At 64.1% G+C, this 10048-nt stretch overlaps 1 protein-coding gene across 1 annotated transcript in view; it reads right to left on the bottom strand.

The window, feature by feature from the left end:
* Window positions 1–1502: 1502 nt before the first annotated feature.
* CACNA1I (calcium voltage-gated channel subunit alpha1 I) overlaps window positions 1503–10048 on the bottom strand; it is an 86135-nt gene continuing 77589 nt past the window's right edge. The window contains exons 29-36 of the mRNA XM_054718565.1: window positions 8108–8186; window positions 7141–7262; window positions 6349–6666; window positions 5966–6109; window positions 5482–5604; window positions 4769–4934; window positions 3072–3271; window positions 1503–2099 (exon numbers count right to left, since the gene is read on the bottom strand). Of these exons, the coding sequence (XP_054574540.1) occupies window positions 1503–2099; window positions 3072–3271; window positions 4769–4934; window positions 5482–5604; window positions 5966–6109; window positions 6349–6666; window positions 7141–7262; window positions 8108–8186 (1749 nt within the window). The remainder of the gene's footprint in view (window positions 2100–3071; window positions 3272–4768; window positions 4935–5481; window positions 5605–5965; window positions 6110–6348; window positions 6667–7140; window positions 7263–8107; window positions 8187–10048) is intronic.

The following is a 10048-nucleotide window of genomic DNA, read 5'->3' as shown; positions in this document are numbered from 1 at the left end:
CGGCACCGACAGCACCGACAGAGGCCTCGGGAGACACCCAGAGCCTGTCCAAGCAGCTACCCCCCACACACCACCTGCCAGCCCGGCCTGAAGCCACGTTCTTCAAGGTCAGGGTTTGGGAACAAGGACAGGCCCCCTAAGGCAGGGCCCAGCCACAGCATCTGAGATTTCAGAGGGAAAAGGCCTGGTTATTGCTGAAGTGCAGCGTGTCCCACCCCCGACGGCCACCACCTTCCCAATCTTCTTTAGACTGACCTGTCTACTCACTTTTAAAAGCTTAGCCTTGACCTAAGCAAGATGTCTGTGACGTGCAGGGCTCAGTGACTGCTGTCTTCCTAATAAACACTGAACTAAATGCATAAACCGTTCAAAGAAAAATGCCCGTCTGCAAACCGCGCGAGAAGCACTGCTGTCGTGAAACCTGCTCTGCAGCTTTGGGAAGGCGGGAAAGTGAAACAGGGGTGTGTGGGGGGGGGGGGGGGGGGAGGCGGGGGGCTGGCTCCAGGTGACAGGGTGTGAAGGGGGGTGGGTGGTCCCAGGGCCCAGGCAGGTTTCCACGCCTGCTCCCACCGGGAGGGTAAAAGGCCACAGCCAGCACCGGCCAGGGGCACCCTTGACCTTGCCAGCATCTCAGGGGCTGTCCTGTCTCCTGCTGCCTCCCCTCCTGCCCTCGGCTTCCCGGGGGCAAGGCCATAGCAGACCCCCACCCCGGGAAGTGCCCACTGGGGCAAGGGCCTCGCCCGGGTCACAGCCCCCTGCCAGCCTCAGAGTTGCTCGCCACCCCCACCCCAGCCCTAAGAAAATACAACTATCACCCCTGATTTTTCTAAAGAAACACATCTAACTGGTTGACTAAGAGTCTGTGGACTCTGGGTGCCTACAAGACTGTTGACACGACTAGACAGTCAGGAACAACAAGACGGACGCCCCACTATGTGGGGGGGAGGGGCGGGATCTTAGCAGCATTTCTTCTTTAAAGGAAAAAAAACGCACCCTGAATGACATCGCTTTTTCTGAGCCTGTCTCCTGGGCTCTGGGGCCCTCAGAGGCCTGAGAGCCCTCTCCACGCTACTCCAAACCCAGGGGACACCCCAAAAGGTAGGGGTGCTGGTTCCCCAGCAGGACCACCTGCCCAGGGCAGGTCTGGCCTGGGTCCTAAGCATCAGGCCAAAAGCTCTGTCTGGGCCCCAGCCCGCACTTCAGCACTTTCTGGAAGTCATATGCTCTCAGTAAAAAAAATAAATATATATATATGTCTGTCTCTCTATATATGTGCATATATATATATACATGTATCTGCACGGGAAGGGCCGCGGCCAGGCCGCGTGCGGGCTTTGCCTGGGCCTCAGCCCACCCAGACCCGACTCCATGGCGCCGGGTGGCCGGGCGCCGGGTGGCGGCGCTGGGGGCCCCGCGGAGTCCAGGCTGCGGACCGAGTATTGCTGTCTGCCCCTGGCTCCTGAGGTAACGAGGTGACGGAGGGCGGCTGGGCCCTGCGGCCCTCATCTCTTCCTCTTGCTGGCGGCGTCGGCGGGCTGCAGCTCTCCGGGGGGCTGGGCCGGGCCCCGCGGGTCCTTGCTGTGATCCGCGGCCCAGGAGGGGCTCCGGGCCAGGCCGAGGGGCCCGGGGGCTCGGGGGCGGCCGGGGCCGGCAGCCAGGCTGCTGGTGCTGCTGAACCTCCGCGCGGGCGGGAGCCCCGAGGGCGCGGGCGGCGGGCAGAAGAGCGAGGTGAGCGAGAGGCTGCTGAGGGTCTCCGAGTGCTCGCTGCCCCCGCCCCCGCCGCCCGCGCCCCGGCCCGCGCCCTCCTCGTCCGAGGGGTCCATGGAGTCGTGGTGGGTGCAGCCCGGGCTGGTGGAGCCCCCGCTGCTGTGGCTGCGCTGGTGCGCCCCCAGCCCGCGCCGGCCGAACGGGCCCCGGCCCCGCAGGCTCAGGCGGCGGCTGGCGGGGGACAGGCCGGCCCGCGGGCCCGGGGCGGGGGCGGGCGGCCCCAGGGCGCGCCGGGGGCTGTCGCTCAGGGTCAGGCTGTCCTCCAGCGTGGTCTGCAGGCTGCCCGCTGAGCTGCTGCGGCTGGCCTCCAGCGACGTGTCGCTCCCGGTGGCCTGCGGGAGGCACGGGGGATGGGGACCGGCCGGTGTGCCCCCACCCCGCTCCTCCAGCAGCCTGCCCACCTCAGGGACAGGCAGGCACAGCCCTCCGACCCTCAGGAACTGCCTTCCCCACACACCCAGCACCCCCTGCCGCTCCCCTCCCAGCCACTGCCCCCCTGAGCCTCTAGGTGGCCCTCCTGACAGTCACTGAGGCGGCCTCCGACCGGCTCTCCCCACCTGCTCTCTGGGCCCCAGCGGCAGAGGGAAGTGGCCTGCTCAAACCCAGTCAGACCCTGGCCTGAGGGTCCTGTCCGCCCCTCCGGGCCGCACGTCCCCCCACCGCCCCCCCCCACTGCCCCCACTCTGCTCACATGCTGCCTGGAAAGCCCATCCCAGATCCCACCCCCCCACCCCACCCCTCACCCCCATGCTCCCACCTCAGGGCCCTCCCAGCCCCTCCACCTGACTCCCAGGCCCCTGCTCCCGCCATAGACCCCTCTCCTGTGCAATGTTCTCCCCAGTGCGTGTCGCTACCAAAGAGACTATATACGCTTTATCCACTGATCTTGGCATTCCGCCTCTCCTCCCGCACCTCCCAACACACACATTAAAGCCGATGTAAGGCCAGGGCAGGCACTCCGCGTCCTGTAGCTGCTACAGCCTGGAGCCCGCACGCAGCGGGGCACGTAGCTGGGCTGACAGCTACTGAGTGAACAAATGCCTGGAGGAGCCCTGGGCCCAGCCCTGCCTCCACCACACTGTGTCCTCGGGGCAGCTCCTGCCTCTCCGAGCCCTGAGCCCTGGGCCGCCCCCCACAGTGGGCTCGGGGCTGCAGGGCCCTCTGCATGCCCGGATGTGGCCCTGCCAATCCAAGGCAGGTGGCCCCCAGGCCAAACCTCCCCTCCCCCACCTGCCCCTCCACCCCCAGCGGGAACTCAGACGTCCCCCAGGAGGGGGGCTCCCGGAGTCAGGGAGGTGCCTTACCTGCCGGAGGAGGGTGCAGTTGACACTCGGTGACCGCAGGGATGCCCAGGAGCCCTGCAGGGCGATCTTGGGGAGGGCCCCGGCCCCGGCGCCCTTCTCCTGCCCCTTCTGGCTGGAGGACACGGCGGGGTGGAAGAACTCGGCTGGCATGGGCAGGAGCGGGCTGGAGGCCTCTGGGGAGAAGGGGCTCGAAGGTGCGGCTGGGGAGGGAGGAGAGGGCGCTGGGGAGCAGGCTCAGGCGGGCGGGCCCCTGAGGGTGGGCTGGGGGGGCTGGGGCTGTGCGACTCGGGGCAAATCTCCCTCTCTGAGCCTCAGTGTCCCCACGGTGAGCGCAAGAGAGAAGCAGTGAGCCTGCCCGTGTGATTCCTGGGAGGACAGGCACAGGCAAAGGCACAGCTTTTGGAGCCAAGTGGACTCAAGGACCCCGCGCTCCTGCCTCTGAAAGGGGGACCCGCTGCTCCCCTGAGGGGTGGAGAGGAGGTTGCAAGAATCAAGGCAGCTGTGGGGTTCCCAGCCCAGTCCCAGGAGCGCCACCCCCAGGCCTGGCCGGACCCCGAGGCGTGTCAGGCCCTGGGGCCCCTCTAGGACAGCAGGCAGGTGGGCACGGCACTGCATGGGCTGAGCAGACAGATGCTGCTGGGCCTGCCTGGTCTGCTCCACTGGAGGCTGGAGAGGGGCCAGGACAGGGGGAAAGGAACATGCGGGCGGGGTGGCGGGGCTGGCCAGTGGCCTCTGCCCACAGCCCCCTCCGTCAGTGCCTTCTAGGGCGAGGGGGGGCACGAATGAACTGGGGAATATGTAACCAGGGAGGCCGGACAGCTTGGACATCCCCAGGTGCAGGGACTTCTATTCTACGTCATCTTATTATTGAAGGAATCACAAACGAGGGATTAACTAGAGGGGGGTGAGAATGGCTCTTGGGTGCTGTGCCCTGACTTGTGGTTCAGGAAATCTGGGGTCTTAGCACCTAAGCCACCATGCCCAGCCCAGAAGCCACTGGTTTTAGGATGAGTCCTCGGGAAAGCCACCCCACCCCCAGCTCCTGGGAGGTTTCCATGCCAGGCCTCCCGGAAGAGTACTGAGGGGAGCTCGGGGTCTTGGGGGCCCCTCTTCTGCTGAGCGGGTCTCTCTGTCCCCCTCCTCAGCCCAGGCTGTGAGCCCAGGTTCCTGTCCCCCTCCAAGACGACTCGAGGTGACAGTGGGCCCTAGTGATGGACAGGCCAGTTCCGTCCTCTGTCCTGGTGCCCACAGCTAAGCCTGGAGCCCACGGCACAAACACGGGATGCCAAGGGTAGGGCCAACGGGTAAATGTCAGGTCCTTTTACAAAAGGGCTGCCTCCCGCCTGGGCCTCAACCAGGAACCGAACCCACAACCCAGCTAGGTACGTGCCCTGACCAGAATCGAACCCGCAACCTTTTGGCGTATGGGGTGACACTCCAACCAGCTGGGCCACCTGGTCGGGGCTTGGATATAATTTTTATCTCATCTCTAAGCAGCAGTTGGCCCTCGATCTTTTACCATTGTTGTATCAGGCCTGCGGTTCCTAGCTTTTATTGTCAGTTATTTATCTAGTTCTCTCTCCACTCAATAGAACAGTCTGGGGCAGGGGGTACTGAGGAAAATACTCAACCAGCTGCCTCTGAGGTGGCCACCGAGCGCAGGGCTGCGGGGAGCCTGTGGGGCGCCGACCCCTCACCTTGGCTGCCCTCATGTTTCAGCCAGGACCGGACGGGGCTGAACGGGACCGCCTCCATCTCGCACAGGAGGTTCTCCGGGCCCGCGGAGACGGCCGTGTTGGACAAGGGGAAGAAGCATTCGCCCAGGTCCCCCACGCGAATGGGCTCGGCCGGGTCTGGCTCGCCCTGCGGGAGACGGAGGCAGACGGTTAGGACGGGGGAGGAGGAGCAGGGCCAGGCCCGCCACACTGCCTTCCTGCCTCTGACCCACGTGCTCTGCTGGGGCCGCTCTCTATGCCTGGATGGCCCTCTCCTCGCCCTGTCCACCTGGCGACAATCGTCATTTTCCAAACGCAGGGGGAAGGGCCCCACCCCCAGAAAACCCTCTGATGTCCCGGCAGGTCACAGTTCACTGCCCTCTTGACACTGAGGTCCCTGAGGGCAGCGGAGGGTCCATTACTTGGATAAAAAGTATCCAAGGCAACAAGGAGCAGCCGGGCCGCTGGATGCTGTGCGTGGGGTCCTGGCTGAACTGGTTGCTGTGTGACTTCAGGTAAATCTCTCCACCTCTCTGAGCCCCACTGCCCTCATCTGACCAACAAGAGCCGAGGGCCTGGTCCACAGCAGGCGCTGCTCAGAGCGGGCACTGGGGAGAAGCAGTGTCCTGGCGGAGCAGGCGGGGGCCAGCCGGCGAGGACAGACTCGCTGTCCGGGAGCCCGCAGGGCTGCTCACCTTGCTGTCCTTAGGGCGAAGCGGGCAGGCTGTGGGGTCCTCGAGACTCAGGTCATCGCCCAGCAGGATGGACGAGGACTTGTCTGAGTTCAGGGAGAAGGCTTCTGTCTCGGCCAGCTGCACCTGCAGGGAGAGGCGGCGGCCTCAGGTCCCCCACGGGGCAGGGACTGGCAGGGCCGGTCCCCCAGAAGGACACAGGACGGTGGTCAGAGAGGTTCAGAGGTCTGGTGAGCATGGATGGCATGCCCACCTGGGGAGGGGGCCCAGCCTAGGCGGGGGCGGGGGCGGGGGTGGGGATGGGGAGACACAGTGGCGTCACAGCCAGTGAAGTGCCAGGCCCGGGCGGGGCCAAGGGCAGGGGAGTTGCCGGGAGCCGGGAGCTCCTGAGCTGGTCCACTGGCTGGTCCACAGACCAAGTGTCCCCGGAGGCTGGCCGTCGCGCGTCGGGGCAGCGTCTGCCCAGAGCTGGGCAGGCCCGGCTCACCTCCTGCTTGTCATGGCAGCTCCGGCAGCCGGCCGGGGAGGCGTAGTGGTGGAAGACGGACCCCGACAGGTTGTCGATGATGGTCAGCTCCCCCTCCAAGGAGTCCTTGATGATTAAAGAGACGCTGTCCAGCCACAGGTTCTCCTAGGCGGACAGGACGGGTGGGGACAGGTGGGATCATCACTGGTGGGGCCTGCGGGGTGGGCGGGGCACAGCGGCCCTCCGTCCTCGGCACCTGTGGCCTGGGCCCGACCCCTCGTCGCAGGGTCGCTCAGAGCTGAGCAGGGGGTCCCCCAAAGACGGAAGTCTCTGCCCACGGCCACCTGGGCGGCTTCCCTGGCAGCCCCAAGATGCCGCCCTCGGCGACCCCAGCCCCTGCCCACCTGGGCCGGAGAGTAGCAGTGCGGGCACAGGGGGCCTTCGGGGTCTCCCCCTCCGCCGGGCCCCCCGGGCCCTCCGCCGGGCGGCCGCGGGCCGGGCCCCAGGCCCTGGGCCATCTCGAGCTCCAGCTCGGCGTCCATCTCGGCGTCCTCCTGGGCCTCCTTGTTGCTGTCGTCCAGGTGCTTCATGAGCACGGCCACCACCACGTTGATGAGCACGAACTGGGCCGTGAGCACGAAGCTGACGAAGTACAGCGGCGACACGAACTGCAGGCTGCTCAGGCAGCTGCGCTCGTCGTGCGTGCAGTCCCGCAGCGTGTCCTGCGGGCGGGCGGCAGTGAGGACCAGGGTCTCGGCTCAGGCCTCACCTCTGTCTTCCGGGAGCCCTCCCCGCCCACCCCAGGCCGGAGCCAGAGGGCCTCCGTGGGGTGATGGGCAGGGCAGCAAATGCCAGGGCCCGGGCATAAGCAGGAGCAGTGACCGCAGCCCCTGCCCCGGGCTCTGGGCCCCCAGTCCCCTCTGGCCCTGGGGGGGGCGGCGGTCATGTCCCCTAACACCTGAGCCCTGACCTGAGCATGTAGGGGCGGACGGAGAGCCCCTCTGGCCTCACCTGCACCTCACTGGGCTTCTGGGCCCCAGGCAGGGCCCCCGGATGCTCGGGGCCCTGCCCTCCCCTCCCATGTACAATGGGGCTGGGCAGGCAGAGGGCCGGGAGGCCTGACCGCCGGGACTGTCACTAGCTCCCTTGCTCTCGAACGCAGCCCGAGTTCTCCCTGCCCAGCCCGCCCACAGTACCTTCATGATCCCGTTCCAGTTGTCGCCAGTGGAGACCTGGAAGAGCGTGAGGAAGGCCATGCCGAAGTTCTCGAAGGTGGCGTGCCGGCTCATGCCCTCGCACGGGTTGTCCTCGTTGCAGACTGAAAGGAAAGGCGGTCAGCTGGCCGCTGCGGAGCCCGCCCGGCCTCCCCTCAGAATTCCCACTGCAACCCTCGGAGGTGCGTGCGCACCGTGCCCGGCCCACAGATGGAGAGACTGAGGCTCAGGGAGGTGGCACACAGGCTGGGGCTCCGGCTCAGGTGAGCCTGGCTCCTCCCCCAACTCAAGTCTCAGTTCCAGAGGGAGAGGATGGGGTGGGCGCGGGCCGGCCCCCCGGGGAGCCCTGCTTTCTGGAGCTGGCCCTGTGTTGCCCTGGCTGTCCTGCTCGTAGGGGTGGCCCTGGCCCAGGATGGGCACTGGCTAGTGGGCTCGGAGGGGGCATCTCCAGAGGTCAGACAGCGTGGGGCTCGAAGTGGGCATCCGCGGCATAGGCCTGGGGTGTGCACGCGGACCCAGGCTAGCGCTCTCTAAAGCTCCCACTCACACGGGAAGGGGGTGTGGATGGCCGAGGGCCTCCCATCCATCCCCCCATGGCCTGCTGTTGGGGCCTCTCCCCAATGCAAAGACCCTGATGTGCCCGGCTGGCGCAGCTCAGTGGTTGAGTATGGACCTATAAACCAGGAGGTCACGGTTCGATTCCTGGTCAGGGCACATGCTCAGGTTGTGGGCTCCACCCCCACTATGGGACGTGCAGGAAGCAGCCGATCCATGATTCTCTCTCATCACTGATGTTTCTCTCTCTCTCACCCTCTCCCTTCTCTATGAAATCAATAAAAATATATATTTTTAAAAGGACCCTGATGTGACAGTCTCAGGGGGCTCCCAGGCCTCCCCTAAAGGCCCTTCTCCAGACCCGGTCCACCCCGCCCGGGCCGGCTTCACTCACCCAGCTTCCCGAAGAGCTCCACTCCCAGGGCGGCGTAGATGAAGAAGAGCAGCATGAAGAGGAGGCCCAGGTTGCCCACCTGTGGAGACAGCAGGTGGACTGGACTGGGCCCAGGTCGGGGGCTGGAGGAGGGCGGCGGGGGGGCGGGGGGGCGGCTGCAAGGCCAGGGAAGGGTTGGGGTGAGGGCCAGCAGGCTCCAGTTAAAGGGCCAGCCTGAGGGTCAGGGCTCTGTGTCCATGGCTGCCACCCCCGCATGACCTCCTGGAGGGCAGGTGCCCAGCGCAGGGCACAGATGATGATAAAATGCTTGTGAAGCCTTCACTGTCAGCAGCCGGATCCAAGCATTTCATATTCATTAGTTCATATTCATATTCATATCCACACGCTGGTCCAGAAACTCTCTTTCACCCCCATTCTTCAGATTGAGAAATAAGCATACTGAGAGGTGAAATACCTTGCCCAGGGTCACGTCGCTAATACTAGAGTGGGCCGGAGATTCAAAGCCAGCCCGCTGGCCCCAGGGTCCATGAACACAATCGCTACTCCATATACCTGTGTGTGATTAGTACCGTCCCCTGGGTGAATACAGAGAGGAGGGGAAGGGTGTCTCAGCAATAATGCCTCCTCCTCCACGAAGCCTGCCTAGATTTCCTCCGGGCATACTGGGATGCAGTCTAACAGCGTGAGTGTAACTGGTGTGTCCCTGCCACTGTCTCCCCCGCTCTGGGAAGCTCTTGAGAGCAGGAACATGACTAGATTAAGTCACATCTGCTTCCTCAGCCCAGCACGGAGCGTAGCCACGGGGAGGAGTGGACTTGGGAATCATGCAGAACTGTGGGCCCCAGAAGCGTCCTGCATGCCCAGCCACCCCTGTCCCACAGCTCCTGTGGGAGGAACATGTCCCAGATTCCAAACCTGTTTCAAATCTATCTGTGTGCTAGAGACCGCTTTTAGCTACGGAGACGATAAGGCTCAAACACATTCTCGCCCTAGAAATGAACTATCTCCTAGACCGCTCAGAAGGCCTGTATGAATAAGTCCGAAGACGTCTGCATTAATTGCTGAAAAGTAAACCGCGTTAATCACAGCCTCCTAATGCTTTTTTGCTCCAGAGGAGGGTTCCCTTCCGAGCTGCTCTACAATCACCCCAACAGTGTCTGACTAATTAAATGATGCTCATTCATTAATGAAACGAGCGCACACTGAGCACCTGTGAGACAACGTGTGCGGCCCTGGCAGTGGGGATGGTGCGGGAGTGGCCTGGGCCCTGGGCTCAGCTCCCCGCCTCTGCAGCCCCCAGTCAGGAGATTTGTGAGCCAGCGTCCACCTCACCCTTTATCAGTCCTTCCCTCCTCCCCCAGCCTCTTCCAGAGCTTGTATGGCTGCAGCCACCTCCTCACCCACCTCCCTGCCTCCAGCCTCTCCCTCCAGTCCATCTTCCTCGGAGTTGCCAGAGCAACCATCTAAAAGGGTGAGGCCATGCCTGGCCAGGGTGGCTCAGTGGTTGAGTGTCACCCTATGAACCAGGAAGTCACGGTTGATTCCCAGTCAGGGCATATGCCCGGGTTGCAGGCTCGATCCACAGTGTGGGGCCTGCAGAAGGCAGCCAATCAATGATTCTCACTCATCACTGATGTTTCTATTTCTCTCCCTCTCCCCTTCCTCTCTGAAAGCCTTTAAAAAAAAAAAACAAATAAAAAATAAATAAAAGGGCGAGGCTTCCCTTATCTAGAACCCCCTGTGGTGCCCACTGCCCGAGTTTGCTGTCCTGGCATCAAAGGCCTGACCTAGCCCTGCAGACCCCCTCCCAGCCTGACCTGCTCGCTGACTCCAGCCACAGGAGACAGACCCCACTTGCATATTCTGTTCCTGCTACAGGAACGACCCTCTCTCTGTCTTTGACTGGCAAATGCTTCCTCCCCACCCCTCAGAGCCCAGGTC

Source organism: Eptesicus fuscus, chromosome 7 (assembly GCF_027574615.1).
Source record: "Eptesicus fuscus isolate TK198812 chromosome 7, DD_ASM_mEF_20220401, whole genome shotgun sequence".
In the NCBI taxonomy this organism is placed as follows: Eukaryota; Metazoa; Chordata; class Mammalia; order Chiroptera; family Vespertilionidae; genus Eptesicus; species Eptesicus fuscus.
This window is presented reverse-complemented; position numbering and strand designations above follow the sequence as displayed.